This window comes from Poecilia formosa, unplaced genomic scaffold (genome assembly GCF_000485575.1).
Source record: "Poecilia formosa unplaced genomic scaffold, Poecilia_formosa-5.1.2 Scaffold20, whole genome shotgun sequence".
Lineage (NCBI taxonomy): Eukaryota > Metazoa > Chordata > Actinopteri > Cyprinodontiformes > Poeciliidae > Poecilia > Poecilia formosa.
Genome location: NW_006799959.1, coordinates 3,399,219 through 3,418,098, shown reverse-complemented (window position 1 = coordinate 3,418,098; position 18,880 = coordinate 3,399,219). Strand labels below are relative to the sequence as shown.

The 18,880-nt window shown below is 36.5% G+C and overlaps 1 protein-coding gene and 1 long non-coding RNA gene across 4 annotated transcripts in view; one reads left to right on the top strand and one right to left on the bottom strand.

The window, feature by feature from the left end:
* Positions 1 to 18,880, bottom strand: part of ksr2 (kinase suppressor of ras 2) — a 112,400-nt gene that overhangs the window by 29,130 nt on the left and 64,390 nt on the right. For all 3 annotated transcript variants that reach the window (XM_016669201.1, XM_007547475.2, XM_007547474.2), the window contains 8 exons: positions 13,164 to 13,233; positions 11,414 to 11,497; positions 11,021 to 11,106; positions 9,885 to 9,905; positions 9,524 to 9,633; positions 7,825 to 7,993; positions 6,524 to 6,565; positions 3,759 to 3,828 (listed from right to left, as the gene is read on the bottom strand). In XM_016669201.1, the coding sequence (XP_016524687.1) occupies positions 3,759 to 3,828; positions 6,524 to 6,565; positions 7,825 to 7,993; positions 9,524 to 9,633; positions 9,885 to 9,905; positions 11,021 to 11,106; positions 11,414 to 11,497; positions 13,164 to 13,233 (652 nt within the window). The remainder of the gene's footprint in view (positions 1 to 3,758; positions 3,829 to 6,523; positions 6,566 to 7,824; positions 7,994 to 9,523; positions 9,634 to 9,884; positions 9,906 to 11,020; positions 11,107 to 11,413; positions 11,498 to 13,163; positions 13,234 to 18,880) is intronic.
* Positions 32 to 3,561, top strand: LOC107835756 (uncharacterized). The gene is made up of 2 exons (XR_001661572.1): positions 32 to 581; positions 3,402 to 3,561. It is a non-coding gene; the product is annotated as an uncharacterized LOC107835756 (long non-coding RNA).

Below are 18,880 nucleotides of genomic sequence, written 5' to 3'. Positions count from 1 at the left end.
AAATTGGGTCCTTGTTAAACTTCCCTTTGTTTTAAGGTTATTTATTGGTCTGACTGTTGATGTGGCCACATTTACAATGGTTAGCCTTTTTTTAGATATTAGCAGATCAATGCATCTGCCTTACTGGAACAACATGTCTTTCTTAACATGAAGAGAGGCAAACAGAAATGGTCAAAGTCATATTTATTTACCCGTCATGGCTTACTAATTAAAAGCTTCTACACACAAGTATAAATTAAAAAGCTTAATTTCCATTTCTTTTAATAGGATTCTTAGGGGTGCAACTAATTGTGGCTCTGTAATTTTGTAAAACAACAAAACAAAAACAATTGTTTCTTAATTTGTTTTTTTCCCTCACTAAACAAATGCAGCCAAATTAAAGGCAGAAATGTTCTGTGTTTAATTATGCTAGTGGAACAAAAGACTGAATTATTTTAAACCTTCTCACACGTCTTTACCAGGAGTGGCATTTAACAAGTGGGGTGCGCTAAGTGGCTGTTTTTAATAGCCGTACTTTGACTTATGAAGAGCAACACCTCTACCTTGAATGCTATGTTTGCTTGTCTTTCCCACTTTGAAGGGTAAGATACTTTAATTTTCCATCATTGCTTGTGTCTAGATTTACAGCACCTGGTTTCTTCTGCTGCAGAATTATGATGCATGTCTCACGTCAGTGATGTAAAAAAATTCAACGTGATCTTTCAGGCTAGACCTTTTGAAAACTATTGGATACATAATTGAATAAGTACCACTTATGGAAGGGGGAAAGTTTTTTATTTTTTATTTTTTTGGTGGGCGTGTCAAAATCAGGTGGTAGAGAAAGGTTGATGAAAGGTCAGATATGGGTCGCATGTGCCTGTTGTGTGAACGTAGCGTATGTCACCTCATATTTAGACATCTGCCAAGACTGCTAAGAAACCTGGGGAGCAGCATATCCTTTTAAAGTTGTATCTATATATTTTCTGCATATACATTTGAGTACATTGCTATAAATTCAAGTTTTGTTTATCATGTTTTCAAAACAAATTTTGTGTTTGATTTTATATGCATTTCAAAAGAGAAAAAGAATCTTATTCAGTCAAGAAAATACACTATATTTTTGGATCGGACTTGTGAGACTTTGCCAAATGAAGCATTATTTCTGCCTTAATTACACGAGAATTATTTACATCAAAGTTTTGTGGATGTTGTAAAAAAAAAAAAAAGGAGCCACTGGATTGTTTATTGTATGGAAGTGTATTCTGTGTTGCTGCTTCACTGCGCTGATTGCTGATTGATTGCAGCTGCACCTGATAAACTGTGGGTGCCTGTGGGTGTGGAGCAATCTTGGAGAAGCTGAAATATTTGCTATTGTACCTACAGACACTTTTTGTGCACCAAAGCACGACGCAATAAATATGCCGCAGAGAAAAAATGTGGATCTGAGCCTGCGTGGCTGGATATTGAAGCTACTTGCCACCTTTGTCTGTGCACTGGTAACCTTTTTTCAGTCTGCTTTCAACAAGACACCAAAAGAGCAGCCGTCCCGCTGATGTAGAATCCCTTTGTTAAACGCGAGGTCTGTTATTGAGGCCACCTCAATGACTATGAAATGAGCCACTTTCACAGCTTCGAGCCATTTCTGAAATTACATCTGCTTTATTTTAGTCATTTCACAGAACGTGTCTTCTCTGTCACAGCGGCCTAAGAACTGAAATCACAGAATATTGTTTTTCCTCATGAAGTAGTTTGAGAACTTTTTGTGACCGCTAACATATTTTTTATTTTGCATTGAAATTTGTTTTATTTTCCTGTTCTTGTGCCATCACATGTCATGATATCTGATAATATTATATTGGAAAGAATCCTGGGGACTTTCTTTTTATGAATAAATTACCGGCACCACTCCACAACACGCTAAAAGGACAATGATGGATTTATGAATAAATTTTGAGCAGGGTAGAAATGTAAGAAACTCCCATTTTGTGACCTCAGTTTTTTTTGTCTCAATCTTTTTATTAACTTCAAAGTGCATTTTCACCCTGAGGCCCAATTAATTTCTGACCCCAGGATGTATACCTTCAGATTCATGCACAGTGGGAGGCAATAACATGACTAAAACAAGCCCTCATATTCCACACTGTGTAACATTAGTGTGTAACCTCTAACAACCTCTCCAGAGGTACATTAGCACTTGTTAACAAAGCATTCCTGGACTCTGGGCAGAGACTACAGGTGAGGCAACTTATAAAATAATGTGATTCCTGTGGCGCCAGAGGCTCATGGTAGCGGTTCGATCTCTGCTCTAATGAGGGAATCCTGCAGGGCGATGAGGTCTGAAACAGGCCCTCATTAACCCTGGGATGAGGCCGTTAAGGCCAGAGAAATCTGTCACCTGCTTCTGTAACAGGATAGCAAGATGTGGGTAGAGAGGGACAATAACACTGCTGAAGGAGGAACATAGGTTTTAAAACTTTACTGATGCGTTTACATTTGTCAAAGCACAGACAACAGAGAGAGAAAAGAGAAGCAGTTAAAAAAAACTGAAAGTGCTTCACTTAAGTCACAGAATTCAGAGAGAAGAGCGTTTAGAATATTATTCTGAGGTACTCATTTAAAATTATTCAGTTGCAGATGACAGAATGCATCATGAACAAGTAGAGAGTATTTTCTGAGCACCACAGAAGCAGAGATAAACAATGTGATGAACTGACTGACTAATCGCAGTGGGGAAAATGTATAGTTTGCAAGGGAGACTTCTAAATCAGTTTCTCTGTGTTTTGCTCCTCCAGAGCTCATTAAAAATCTCCAGCCATAAAATATTTGTTCTGATGAGGCTCATTTGTCAGATTAAAAGTGTATTTTGGAAATGACAACTCTTAAACATACTTTACATTAAGCCCACATTTCTGCATTAAATGTGTGTTATTGGTTAGATGTAATATTCTAGCTTTCCAAGAAATTAAATGTCATGTTTTCAGTAGCCTTAAGCAGAAAAGCATAATTAACAGAAGTAAAGGCTTAAAAACATCAATTTCTGTGTAATTGATCTATATAATATGTTTCACTTGAGTTACTGCAACAATTGTATTTGCCAACCATTAGCAGTGGATTATGGTAAGCCATTTTTGAAAGAAAGTCATTAGTTATGTTCAAAAAATGAATTTGCTTAATTGGTTCCTCTTACTTTGAGACATTTATTTAAAGATTTGATCTTAAAGCTGGCAGCAGTTTCAGGACTCTGGCACATAGATGTCAAAACATGTGCCTTTACTGTGGATCAGCTTTTTCATCTATAGCTTATATGAATAACAAAAAAAGCATTACTTTGGTATTTTCTTCTGTCAATGTAGACTAAACAATTATATCATTACAACTGACCATCTGCCTGTGGATTAAGTTTCTCTTGTTTCCTGTGTTAGATTGAGATGCTAATCCAATTAACATCGGGGTCGAAAGGCATCTCATCACCTATCCTCCTCTTCCGGATGTTTTCCCATGACCAGTGGCTTCCTCAAAGACTCAGTGAAAATCCACTTGGCATCCCAAGTGTAGCGTGAAGTAAAGGCCATGCTAACATTAGTCTCTGAGTAATCGTCATGTCGTCCCTCACATTGAAATTGTCACCCAAATATCTGTGCTCCAATAAGTCTGACTTGGCCTCTGAGCGGCGGTCACAGAGAGGAAGAGAGAAGTGCGAGGAGGAGACACGGTATCCTGTCAGACAAGGACAGAGAGAGGAAAAGGGATGGATGGATAACAGTATGTGTTCTACTCACCCCTGTTCAGAGAGGACCGGATGCAGAATGACTTGCGGTGCTCTACTGGGAGGTGCCTCTGGTGTAACATCTGGAGACATTGAAGTCACAACACGTTATTTATCCAAGCAATCAAAGTAATATATGTGTGTATATAAAATTGGTTCAGCTTATCTATGAATTAGGTAAGCACAATTGTTTGGTTCTGTCAAATGAAGACTTGAGGAAGGAGCGATTACATTATTGTCATGCCAAGGCTACAACCTAATCACATCCACTTGGACTGGAGGTGGACGTACCCCAGAAGTCTAAATTGTAAAACTTCCTGGTACAGCAGAGACTATGCACATGGAGTCCAGCCACTGCCGCTTTTGGCTGTAGCAAAACAGATCTCACAGAGCTGGTGACACAAATCCATGTTCTCCAAAAAACACAGAGAGAGAAACTGCTATGTGTTTTCTGAGACAGGAACTGTGCGTGGTGTAAAAGTTTTGATTTAATCTTAGTCTACAATCATTTCTAATAAATTACACAACCTGATTTAGAATCTGCAAACCAGTCTAAGACATCTTTAAATTACATTTATGTAGGTAAATACATGAATACATGAATTCTTCATCATTTCTGATTTAAAAAAGGACCAAAAAACTAGATTTAAAAAATGCCTTTTATCAATCATGCAAGCACTGGAGTATTTTGGTAAAATGGTTGTCATTTCTGAAGAATAATATGGTCAGAGATTGAAAAGAAGAAGCAATTGTTTTTCATTTCATCTGGTGAGTTGTTTTTCTCAATAAAAATGCAGAACAGAAAGATTTAGATGCAAAAATGCCAGCAGTAAAATGTCTGTATATTCAAATTTTGCCTAGCATGGCACTGTGTGTTATGGGATACGTATCTGTAGGGAAAAAAAAAACTTCATATTTTACTGTGCTGTACATAATAGGAGTTTCCAAAATTATTGGCACCACAGCTAAGGATGGGTAAAGTCCCTTAAAAATACATCCATGTTTTATTGCAGTGGCATCCACTCACCCAAAAAAACACGTCAATCCAGTTTTTTAATTTCGGCGGAATTATTCAGTGGGGGACGATGTTATGAAAAAACATGTTCTTAAAATAATCTAAAATTGTCTATATTCATCTGAAGCATTTCTTTAAATGTGTACTTTGGTCACAGTGCCAGTGATCCTTTATTTAATAATGCATGCTTTCCAGTTTCCCTGTGGTATTAATATGACATGATATTGCTTCTCTTAGCCATTTTTAAAAGCTGAACAGACAAAAAAAAAAAAACATGCCATTCAACTAAAGGTGTTGTGTGTTGATTTTTTAACTAATTAATTAGAAAATACAGCAGCATCTTGCCAAATGTGCCCATTGCCTGAATAAAAGTAATAAAATGAAACTAACTTCAACTGTGACAACCAAAGCTAGATGAGGTGACGTACTTATCTTGGCACCATGAACATTTGCAAGGATGGTAAGTGAAAAACCTCTAAAGCTTACCAATGGAGATCAAAAGTAAAGAGTGGCATCCTGGAATCACCAAGTTTCTATAAAAACCCTTTTGAAAGATTTTTGTAATAACCCATTTACAACAGGTTTAAATAATAGATTGTTGTTTAAACAGAAAAGGCAAGGTCAGGTCACATGCATAACATCACACCTCATAATTTAAGAACTGTATGTACATTTAATAACTTTATGTTACCTGTTAAATTAGGCTATATGAGTAAAGTTTTAAGTTATTTTTTTCTGTTCTTTGACAGCACAACATTTCACAGGGAATATGAAGTAAGTGCAGCTTTTGTGAGAGACACATCATAACTGCTCCCTGTGTTAACACACTGTGACAATTTGTGACACAAAGTGCAAGCTGCAGAAAGTCCCTCAGTTGCATGGCACATTAGAAGCTGGCACTGTCACCTCACAGCAAGAGGGACCTGCTTTTCCTTTTTCATTTGGTGCTTTTCTGAATGCTTTCATGGACTGGCTCCAAGAACCTGCAAACCAGAAGGACTGCAAGCGCTCAGAGTCCAATCTGAACCATTCATATAGAATATGTAATTTATGTGACAAATCTTTATATTTCAGCCATATAAATGCTGAAATATTCATATATGACATGAATGATCCCACACAGATTTATCACAGCTATTACATTCACATTCGAAAACATTCAACACAATGCTTGTCTTGCCATTAGGCACCTTATATCCTGTAAAAGCGGTTTGTGTTTTCTTTTGTAAACGAGGACCAGCATTAAACTTATTATGACATTAGTATTAAACTGGATCAACTTCCACATAATATTCTCACAAAAAGTGACAAACTAGTTTTGTTATGCAGATGATTAAGGCGGTTAATGCAAATTCGACTAAAAAGAGTATATGAGTCGACAATAAGCAACACATGCAGCTGTCCGCAGTACAGCAGAAACACATGGTTTTCCGAACACCTGCCTCAACAGATCTCTGCAAGCTACACCGCCTGCTTTTCCCCCAAACCTCTCCAGGTACTCCCAGCTGTAATAGGCTGCCAAATGAGCTACTGGTGAATGGTACCACTGTTGACAAAAGCGAGAGAATCTGGGCTCTGACAAATCATTAGGAACCCCAAATGAGACAAGCATGAGTGGGTGTAGGAGCCAAGAGTCTTCAACAAGCCAAGGTGAGAAAAGAAAGAAAAAATGACTACTGACATCAAAACATTCTTCCTTACTCATCATTGGTTGGTTTCAAAGCACTGAAGGATTTAAAATGATAAATTACTGGGGGTCTTACCAGGGAAGATGAATTGCTGCTTGTATTTGAAGTAACTGGAGGCTGTGGAAGGAGGAAAAACAGATGAGCCAGAGTTAAATTATCTAATTTGAGCTTTAATGGGGTAATATATAGAGTGATTACAAAGTGCATTTTAATTTTCAATGAAATTATTAAAGTTTATACAAAACTGCATTTTGGATGTTTACTTGTTAAGATAAAAAAAAAAACAAGTCTTTCAAAAAATTGAATCAGGAATGCAAAAATTAGCAAAAATTGCAACTTTTTGTGCAAAGTAGAAATTTTCTAGGCTTCCAAAATGTTCAAGGTCTGAGTGTCACACCTTATAATATTTTGTTTTTGAAGAAAATCTGCACCTAACAGTGGAATTTCAATCAGAAAAAGCAAAGAAGGTCGGTGTTAACTGCATCAAAAGTACAAAAGATACTGAGCATGGCTAAAGCTGTGCTAGGCTTCTTACAAAGACATTGACACTCATTTCAGTAACACTGCATAGAATTTTTCAGTCATTAACATTTTAGCTTACATCTGAAATTTACTGGAAAAATTGTCAGAACAAAGTCAGCTGTAGGTGCAATGACTCTTTATTTTGTTCCAAGAAGTCACGCCACTGTTATCATAGTTTGCATATGTAAATGTCGGATTCAATGTCACTGTTTTTAGAAAGTCTACATGCTTAAATCACATCAAATATTTTTAGAACTTCCCAGTTTGAAAATATTTTTTATCAAAAACTTTGAGTGTGGACAGCAGGTTCAAACAAGGAAATGTATTTTACAAAAGTTTAGTTTGGGCAGGGTTTAAGATCCTGTCTGCACTTTTTAAGATTTAGAACGACAGATTCTGAGAAATACATTTTCAAGTTTCTTACCTACAACGTTTCTTCGTATAAAAACAAAGCAATTCACCTTACTCTCTTCTAGTGCTTTTGTAGTACTTTTCACCTTTCTGTCACTTATAAACCTATCCAGGAGATTTATTACAGTGAATGTAGATTCTTTGAGAACTGAAGCCAATACAAAAGGTTGCAAACATTCATTTTAATTTTAAAGGGGGTGTCCATTTTTTTATTGCCTCATTTACAGTATTTCTATTGTGCAAGGAGCAGGTCAGTTTAAATACTGTGGCAGTTATTGCAGACTCTGTGGTCTAATATATTATATCTTTTGAAATGCTCTACTGATAAGTAACTACACATACTGGTAAACCTCCTACATCCAGCCAACTGAACACCTCTCAGTTCTTGTGGGTCATTAAGTTGGACATGAAGCTGAACCATGTTTTGTTAACTTTGTTCCTACCGGTCAAGTTGAACTGTTTTTGTTGCCGCGCCGACTGTGGAGAAGGATGCAGTGGTGATGGCGGAGTGGCACTGCTGGGCAACGGAGGAGCCGGGGAGGATGGGGTGGAGGAAGTGGTGGATGATGGATTACTGCTGGAGTCCGGTTGGTAGGGGACTGGGATGTGATCCTGAAGAGAGACAGGAAAAAATCTCTGAATTAATACAATTATCAATCATGCCCCTGAAATAAACATCTTCAAAACTATAGTTCAAAGCGATGAACGAAGCAGTGGAAAAATAACAACAACAAAAAATCTGCTTCTCACAGACACAATAAAATCAGTTTGACCATTTGAAAAGTACTTTTATGCTAAAACATGTCAGGCTTTTAAAGATGCTTGGAAAAATCTCTCCTTTTGTGATGACAAAGAATGATAATGGAATACCCTTGAGCTTTCCTTTTGAGAAATTATGTTTTTGGTTTCAGAAAAACTTTAGTTTGTTTGTTTGAAAAAATCTGCTTTGTAGCTTTACTTCTTTGTCCAGAAATGTAGCAAAAACAGGAGATTTTTGACACCCAACCAGTTCTTTTGAAAATCCCCATTGTTTCTTTACTCTTGCTGCCAGTCTTGGTTGTAAGGGTGTACACACTTTTTTGCTTTTTTGACGTTTTTCTTCTATTTACTAATTTGTTTGTTTTTCTCTAACAATGAGCAGCATATACCGTATTTTCCGGACTATAGAGCCCACCATACTATAAGCTGCTGGTATCTCCTCCGCTCTGGATTCATTAAGGACGCAGTTCTCCGTCTCCAAAGCCGAACCATGGATTCGTTCATGCCGAGTTTACATGCAGCGGCTCCATTTCCCTCCTGTACTACCAGCCCTCAACTTAAAAGCTGCATCATATGAGTTTGAAGAAATTCCTCTGTCATGCCGGCTGCTAGCAACTGCCTGTTCTAAATAAAAATTAGAACTTTCTTCTTTGATTTCCAATTTTGACTTCCAAAGATCCACTTCCTGCTAAAGAGCCCCCTGGCGGTTGAAGAAAAATCAACAGAAAAGCTGCACCGTGCTATAAGCCGCATGTTTCAAAGCGTGGGAAAAAAGTAGCGGCTTATAGTCCGAAAAATGTGGTACATGTCACACCCAGAATGAAGGTTCTGGAATTGATCATTTAATTGGTAGACTGTTTACTCTTACATGATTTACACATGGAGTCACATCGATATGTAGAAATGAAGAAAGTTTAAAGTATGTAGAACTATCTACCCAAAATTATTTTTAAAATAGATTCATGAACGCTCTACTGGTAAAATAGCCCAAAAGGTTTAGTACTACTGAAGCTCTTGTTTTCGTGTCTCTGTCCACAGATTCAATCTAAACCTTCACTTTTAGCTACACAGTGGGAATCATACAGAATCATACGATAAACTTCATTCCAGAGGAACTAAACATAAACCCTGAGCTGCCAAACATTCAGCTTGGCAGCTGAATGTTCGGCTGAATGCTTCTGTGTAAACAGAAGCATTTGCTTCTGTTTACACAGAAGCAAATGCATCTGTGTAAACATCAATGTCGCTGAAAGATATTTTTGTACCCTTTCCTTATCCCCGGAGAAATAACAATGACTCATAACCCGCTCCCATATGTGATAGAACGTGATATGTAGGACAGGTTACAAACAATGTAATTTAGAGTTTATTTGTCATGCCTACCTTGTTGATTTTGTTGGTTTTGGGGAGCGTCTGACTGATGTGCAGGTCTGTGTACCTGAGCGGATTGTTGATGTCACATGGCACTGATTCAGTCCGTACCAGACGAGCTACTATAGAAAAAAAAATAAAAGCAGAGAAACACTTAAGCTCTGTGGGAAACTTAAACACTTGCTTAATAACTTCAAGAAAATCAGTAAAGCACTGCTTCTTATCTAAAAAAAAAAGAAAATAAATCTCACCACTTGTTATGAAATGCTCACATTATGAAGAAAAAAAAATATCTTAAGGAGTTTATGGTATTATGAAAGTGTCACATTTCTTATAAAAGCATTGTTGAAGTGGTCCAATTAGAGCTTCTTACCTTGAATCATTCCCTGTTGATCTTATTTGGAAAAAAGAGAGGGAAAGCAGGAGAAGACAAAGGGGTTTTTAGTTTTCAGTGATGTTAGTGTCAGGATAAACAGTGCCTCATCCAAATCATTGCTCAAGACAGACTTGATTCATCAGTCAGTCTAGAACATTTTGTTTGTTGTAATTAGAAGGTTTCTCTTTTGTGGGGACAAAAACACACTTTTTATAGCCAAGATATTTAAAAAATAAATGAATAATTATGAGGGGAGATATGGATCTGGAGCGTAGGCATCTGCTCTCTTTTAATGGAATAGTTAAGAAGTTTCTCAGAACCTACAAAAGTTGGGATATCTAAACATAAAGCTGCCCACTCATTAGACTTCGCCTGGGGCAGCTGATTCAGCAAACCAAGCACTTAGTATCAGTTTGTGATGCTTCAAACTTTACTTTACTAGAAAAATAACTGAACAAAATAGACTCATGACGAGCAATATTGTCTCGCCTATTATATAAGGATAAGCAATTATTATCTTGTGATGCAAAACATTTTTTAGTTTAAAGCTGAAGCAATATAAGACAAATGCCTGTGAAACAATCTTCCTCCTCCAATGAAGTTATCAAGTTATATGATGCAAGCTTTACATATCAATGCATAGAAATAACAATTTAGTGATGTTTTTTCTTTACAGTAATTTATTAGTACAGGTTTAATTTGTCGCATATTAACAATCAACATTTTGTCAGTATCAACTGAATTTTCTGCCTTATTTCTCACTCTGAAAAACATATAGGTAACAAACTCAGCTTTGGGTAATACTAAACAGGGCCTGTTCCAGATTACCAGCAGCCTGACACACATCAGAAAATTAAAATGTGCCTGGAGCGCCACAAGTTAAGGTAAAGATGCATTCATGCAGGATAAAAATGTTCCAACTTCCGTGAAAAATTAGCATTTACCCCAAGGCTGTACAGTATGATGTTCCTTTGTAACGTTAATGAGATGAGGAAAAAGAAGGAACATGACAAAGACTGGCATGTTCCGTGAACTCTATAATCTTTTATAATTACTTGTCTTGCACTGTGAAAGCAAAAATGACTATAGCAGTCTTTATCAAGACAATGTATGCATTAAGCATTATACATTACCTTTGAGGGATTCTCGTCCTCCTCGCTGTATAATCAATAAATGGCAAGGTGGGGCTTCTTTGGTGCATTTGTTGTGGCACTTCAGCCTATACGCAAACAGAATACAGAGACTAAATTGGTGCCTATTAGTTGCCATTTGAATATTTACTCAGAGTTCAAACTTATGCAAACAGGAAGCATTAACATTAACATCAACAGACAAGAAATACGTACTGCAAATTTATGTAATGAAGATGAAAACAAAGAGGTTACAAATATCAAGCACACAATGAAAGAAATAAAAGATCAATATGGTTCACTTGTTTTTAAAAACATAACTAATAAAATGTGGGATTAGATATAAATTACTACTCGAAATTTAATTGAATGCTGTCAAATATGCATGATACCTACTTGCAGTTTTTACATTTTAGTCCAAACAACATTCCCTTTCCACATACTATGCATGTCTGGGACATCCAGTACTTGGTGGAAAACCTGCAAGTAAGAAAAGACACAATAAACACAATAAACACCTATGTGGTTATAGAAAACCATTCATCATAATAAGGCATTTTGCCTTCTTATAAATGCTCATTAAATCACAATTAGTTTCTGCAAGCTGTCTGGTTCTTCATATGCAAGGATAATACACATCTGCAGGAGCTTCTTGTATAACAGTGTTTACCATTGCAATTTCCTCACCTGCTGATTTAATTTGGGCCCATTTCATTTTCCATCTTTTTTAAACTCAGTCTGAACGAACAGACAATCTGAAGCACAGTAGTGAGGTCACAGGGTTAATGTCAATAAAACGATCGGTCTGAGTGATTGGGAGTTTTCAAGCTTGTGTTCATGATTAGAGGCCAACACAGCCTCTTCTCAAGCAAATCCACAGTGCTCTGCAGCAAGAACCAATTCCCTGCGCAGATTGACTGACCGTTCCAAACACGTTTGTGACAATTGGCAGTATTTACTGATGCAACGCCTGGATGCCAGTGGTGTCGCTGGCTGGCTAATGGCAGGTGACTAATCTAGTTTGACAGAATCAAAATCTCTTTATTAGACCCCTCCTTTGCCTCAAATGAGTCACACCTCACTCCAACCAATTCCATTTGACAGAATGTTTTAGCGGACTGTCAATTATGTAGGACAGTGAGGTCAGATGCTGCATGACGAAATTATCTTTCAGCAAAGAGGGGGTGGCAGAGCAAACACTTGGATTTATCCAAAAAACACAGAAAAAAGGAAAATCTGAAAATAGACAAATGGAATTCAAATAGCTTGTTGTGTTAAAGGGGAGGTGTTATGCAAATTCAACTTTTTGAGGTTCATATCAAATTATGAAATCATTCCCTTATCAAGAACAGGCAGGGTGTTACTTTGATTCAATCAAAGTAATTCAGGGGCACTTAGGCGCCTGCTAGCACAATGTACCGCCTATTTATCCAGCAGAGCTCCCACAATAGAGTTCCCCTGCAACTCCCACTCAGTTCCTTCAGGTTAGCAGCAGCAGTTAGCAAACACTTGGTGGAACTGTGCATCTGCTGGGTTTAAAATACAAGCAACTTATCAGCTCAATACTCCTGCGAACTGCTGTGAACGGCATCTTTCTGTTGTGATGATGTGCTGAAGGCGGACTGCTGGACAGGGTGGGAGCTTCTTAAAGAGAAAGAGGCTATTTATTAGGTCACCCCAATGTTCCTCTGTCTAATTGCAAGCTTAAGCTTAAGAGCAAATAGGCGATGCTTCCTAAAAGAAAAAAAAAATCTTCATTTGACAGCATTAATAAAATACAATTTTGCTAGGAAATAGGGCCAAAAGTCCTCCACAGCAACAAACTAAATGCCAGTTATAGCATAGTTTTGTTAGCAGAACCAATTATTAGGTTTCATGCACAAATATTTGTTCACATAAGGTGAGGTAAGCTTGGATAGTTTTTCTTCTCGTAGTAATTAAAATGATTTCCAAACTTATTACTGTTATCTTTCATATTAAAACTGGTTTGATAGCAAACATTTTGAGTGTGACTAAAAAGCAAAAACAAAAGAAGTCACTTAGTTGGCCAATACAGGTTTTTTTTGCAACATTGTATCACGTAAATTGGAACATATTTATTAACCACTTCAAACACTCCACAAAACGCAATTTTCTTTAGACTTACCGGTGTTTTATTGAGTTTCCAAAATCTCTTCGAGGAATCTGTGGGGACCAGCGAGGCACTGAAAGAGTGTCTACAGAAAAGAACAAAGAAAGAGCAAGGTCTTCATACTTTTTTTTCCACTTTAAATGGTAGTTCTGACAGAATATCTATGAAGAATTGACTAAATGTCTTGTATTCACTGTTCGTTTATTGTATATGGCATTTCACAGTATGGACATGCTTTTGTAGCAACCTTTAGGTCTCAGCTGTAATCAGCAGTTCAGACAACTGAGTGTCAAGATGTCACAATAAATTAGATGTCTTGGTGATATCCTAATTGATGACGGGGTTAATGGTCAGATACCACTGACAGCTATGTTTTCATTGGGATGTCCACAAATCCACAGCTAGTTAATTTGTTTCCAGCCTTAATTGCTAAGTGGACAAACTGCCAAATGTGGTCATAATAATAGTAGATGAATAGATCTGGTCTCTACATGTGAAAAAACCGAGAAACTGAAAATAACTGTCACAGCAAATATAGTCAAAGCAATTGTGAGTTTATCAACCAACACACAGTTTTCATGGTGTTCAGGAGTAACTGGTTCCCTAAACTATTATTCAAAGTGGTATTGTTGAAGTTCTGTATGTGTTGTTCCAGAACATGCAGAAAATGACTGGGTCCAGTTGATTCAACTTCCTCTAAAATCTTCTTACCAACAGACAGACATTAAATGACACAATGAAATAGAATACATATTATACTTTAGTTTGGAGAGGATTGGACAGTAAATAAGTGGATCTTAATAGGATGACATGATTGGATTTAATGGAAAAGAATTGAATTGATTTAAACTTAATCTGACTAAAGATGGCTTCTTCATAATTGTATATAAACTGGACCTGTTTTTCTTGTATAGGTCCCTTGCGATTGCACTTCTCGAAAAAGTATGAACTGAAATTGAAATGAAAGAGGCCCTTCTTAGTTTACTCCTACGCACAAACTGCAAAAAGCAGCTTTAAGTAAACACAAAGGCTTCCGACTGGATGTGAGGGTTATTGATGCATGTAGTTTCTATCCATTCTGAAATCTAGAAGGAGATATCCAATACTGGTTTCATTATATGGCAGAAATGCTCGATAAGAAATTTTGACACAAAGTTATAAAGTTTTCACCCTGCAGAGAGAATTAGGTTATAAACATTTAGTGACAAAAGAAACTACCATGAGATTATTTCTCTATCCATTAGAGTGGATAGAGAAATAACCTTCAGAGAAAAGTTAACCTGACTATGAGCTGTGTATACTGGTAAGTCAATCTTCAACAGTATAAGGATGACACAAACAGCATCAACAACCAGTATGGTTGATCTAAATATAATATTTCTAACATAAATATGTTTTGACTATTGCATTTTGTTAGTTACTTTGATTACCAGGGAGTATGTGAAAAGTTGTCACAGACAAGGACAACTAAAACAATAACAGCATGACTACAGCAACCCAGATGCAAGACATAAGAATTCAGTAAAGTAATGAAAGAACATAGAAAATTGACCACCTTAGTTATAAACTATGCTTTCAATTCTTCAACTAATGACATCTACTCCAGAAAATAGTGTCACAAAGCAGCTATTAATGGAATTTTGTGTTTTTGACCTGTCTTCAAGTCAGTTGTCATCTAATTCACTTCAGGTTTGGACATTTGTAAGACTGTTGAGCAAATTTCATAAAAGCAAAACAGGAAAAAGCAAAACTTTTAATTAAATATGCATCAGCACACAAAACCATATGTCAGCAGCAAAGAATAATTCAAGCTCTCTGTGTGCTGCACTCTTTTAAGCCTTAGAAATGAAAACAAAATCAAATATTTTCTATAATACAATTCAATCTCTCTGTGGGTTTACCAACATGTTTCATTTAGTGATTGGGCTACTTTTATGCTGTCTGCAGTCCATTGTGAGCAACTCGAGCTTAAATAGAAGTTCACAAAAAAGTCTTTCGCATGGTCCATTAGTGCCTGCAGAGACTGAGCAGCCCAGTACATCTATGTGTAACCTCCTACTGAATGGTGAGCATGGCAGCCCACACAACAGCGCTGGGTGCGTTTGTTAGCTGTGGAGCTGCGCACTAAGATAGGGGTACCAAGGATTTAATAACAAAATAACTATGTAGAAAAGTGTTGACAAAGTTATAGATCATACTGCACAGTGCACCATCAAAAAGTATTTCAAACAAGTTCATCGCAGTTAGAGAGATATGTATTTTCATTTTTGACAGCTGCATATGATGTGCGGTTAAACAATGCACATTGTCCAATAGTAGACTTTAAGCAAACATGAAACATTTTTTTGAAAAGCACCACGTTTAGAGTTTATAAGAAAGTCTGACAACTTGGAATAAAATAAAGCGATGGGGGATTACTGAAGTATTGCACTGAAGTTCTGTATGTGTGTGGAATGTCCCTTTAGGTCCCTTTAGGAGCTAAAGGGACATGCCAACAGACTTGCACTTCATGTATAAAATCTTCTTGAAAGAAGATCTAATGATCCAATCAAGATCAAGAAATTTTTGTCTCATCAGAGACAAAAACTTTTTAAGTTTCGTGCATGTTTTCTGTCAGATGAGGCTGACAGAAAACATCTTCTATGTTTTCTGTCAGCCTCAACTGATAAAGCTGCCCTTAAAGTTTGTAACATGTCAACAAGTGCCCCTAATGTGTCTGCAGAATGAAACTATTTCCTAGCATGAAATTAAATCAGCTCAATAGCCAACTGCAAACGTACCCAATAGGTTTACAGATAACTCTGAAAGCAAATAAAGTTAGGAAAACGCTTTAAAGTGGCCTAATGTTTTAGATGTGCTACTGCTCCAACACAGGTCACTGAAATGGACATCTTACATCCTCCTATCCTCCACATCCCATACTTAGCAATGTGCCATTTATTTTTGACAAAATCATGTTGAACTGCACTGTACTTTTAGCATGCGGTGTGCAAGACAGTGCTGTAAAAAATGAAGGTGCTGGTTCTAGATAACTGGCAAATAATTAATTTGAAATTAGTAATACTGGTATCAGAGAAAACCCAACATCAAAGCAAGTCAACAACTGTTTCAGGTAGAAGTCCTGAGTTATGGCACCAACCACAGACATATTAATATCATTAAAGATTTACTTTAAATCTTCCTTCACAATGCTAGTCGATTAACTTCAACTCTGAAATGACAAAAACATCAGAAGAAGTGAAGATGGCAAGAAAACAATATTATACAAGTCAGACATAAATGCTTTTTTTGTGAGTCTTTATGCAAATTTATTCATGAGTATTGTGATGCTTTTAGCTAGAAATGAATCCCAGGAGTACATAATTCTGGGAAACTTGAAAGTATTCTGTTTCTGTGTGAGTACAGAAACTAACAACTAATCAGGGAAGTGTAAAGATAAAGCGTTGAAGAAATAAATGCCCAGTGACCTTCTTTTCTCACTGCATAAAATGCCTGTAGTCCAATAAATGGGACTGTGTGAAATGAGATGGATTTAAACATAAAAATTTCATATGCAGTGGTTATTTATTTTGTGAATTTTAAAGGCTTTTATTTCTGCTGGGTTTTTTCATTCATGTTCAAAATTCACTTCAGTCGTTTAGAGAAAGATAAATAATACAGGCCAAATTATTTACCCGATGGGGCAGAAAGAGGCAATTGAAATCTAAAAATGCTTCGAGGTTTTTGTTTGGCCCTGGTGGTTGCATGAAGCTACTGCGCTTAGTGTGTTACTAATAGAAAGAACCAAGAGATACCAAGACAACCTTATTAGATATTCTGCCTGAATTACAGCAGCTGCCTGCTCAAACAAATGCAGTTCTCAAATGCATTAATTTGTACTTCAAACCAAAATACCATCTGCCCAAAAGCGTCGTGTCCCTCCCAGTATCGAGTAGGTTTTGTTGTTGTTGTCAGAACAACTCAGTAATCCCCTATAAAGAATGTGTTGCCAATATTTAATCTTGTAAGCAGTTTAATCAATTTGATTAATTGATCACCAGGTTGCTAATAATCACCAACTGTAGACAATGATAATGTCGTGGCTCTGGTGCCATCGAGCATTTCCTGATTCCTGAAACACCCTTCCTCTGCTCCACCTCCAGTCTCTCCAGAGGCTTGATGTCGTCTCTCTGCACTCCGATGCATTGCTCAATTACACTCAATCATCCCTATAACCTAATAAAATAGGGAACTGACATCATCTGGCTCTTGTCGGCCTGGCTGGCAACTGGCAGATGACTTGACCTGTCAACAGCGGGGCTGAAGTTATTTATCATCCTGTATATGTATGAGTGTGCTGTTGACATTATCTTCAACAAGAGTCTTTGAGGGCACTGCTAGTCCTGCACAAGTGGTAGAATCTCCAGGGTATGGGAGAGATCTAATTTTCAGAAAAATGCATATGCTTGATATGCAACATATTGCTATATACCTATATTCAAAGCCTCTCCTCTAAAGTTGTAACTCTTGTAACACATTTCAAGAATGATAATTTTGGCACTATCATTCAGAAAAGTTTTACTCCAGCAGTCAGTGTATGGGACTGTAGGGAATAAACTGTGATAGACAGCAAATCTAAGAAAAAAAAAGATTATTTTCAGATTCTTTAGTTGCATTTCATGGTTATCTCATTGTAACAGCTTTCATATTGTTGGAGTAAAGGTAAACGGAGTTACCTTTTCTACTCTTCCACTCTAAATCTATTCAAATGTGGTTGCTAAGTAGCATACCTTCATAGCAACTGGAGACATCCATGACAAAATTGCATCAAGAGAAAGCTAAATGGCAATGATGGAGCACATTAGAAGGCTCTTTTAAAGTCTTTTGTAGGTATGAGAAATATGTTAGTCATGGTTTGTACTTCTTTTGCTGAATCAAGGCTTCAGTAGGTTGGAATAACAGATTCAGTAACATGATAGTATTTTTTGAGCATCTATCAAAATAATTCTCAAGAAAAGCTAAAACACTGCAAAAGTATTCACACCAACACTATTTGATAAATTTTTGTACTTAAATGCATTTAATCCATGTGGCTTGTAAAGATAAAATAAGTTTATACTTCTGCGCAAACTTTTTTTGATTAAATTAAATCAATGAAGACTGAGCTGCTTTGTTGTGTAGTTTTTGTTCACTTTATTATATGTTTTTCTGCCTTCTTTCTTAGTCTCTTCCCAAAATACTCTTTAAATGTTTGAAGTAATATTTATATTGAAATATTACAATCAAAAACCACAGAAATGATCAGTTACGATAATCTATTACTTAGTGCTTCATATTTTGTAGTCGATATCAGTTTTGAGTCTGTGAAGGATGAGATTTATTCCTACTCATTTTTTGATATCTTAGCAAAATTAAAGAATTAAATTCAGTTCATTTATAGTGTCAGTTCACAAGAAAAAGAAGACATTATGAGTATATACGTGTGTATATGTATGAACATACTGGTTATATATTATGAGTAACTGGTAAGAAGATACTTCAAAAAACTTGCATTCATAATTGAGTTTCTACTAAATATTGATTGGGGCTGAATAAAAATGCAATTTACTATTTTTATATTATTGAAGTATGCAAGTATGAGTTAATAAAATACAATGTGGAAAAGTTGAAGGGAAGTTTTCAGAATACTTCTGAGAAGGCTGTGGCGTGCATTTGTTTTTCTCAAATTTGTTTTCAACTTAATAGAAGTTTAT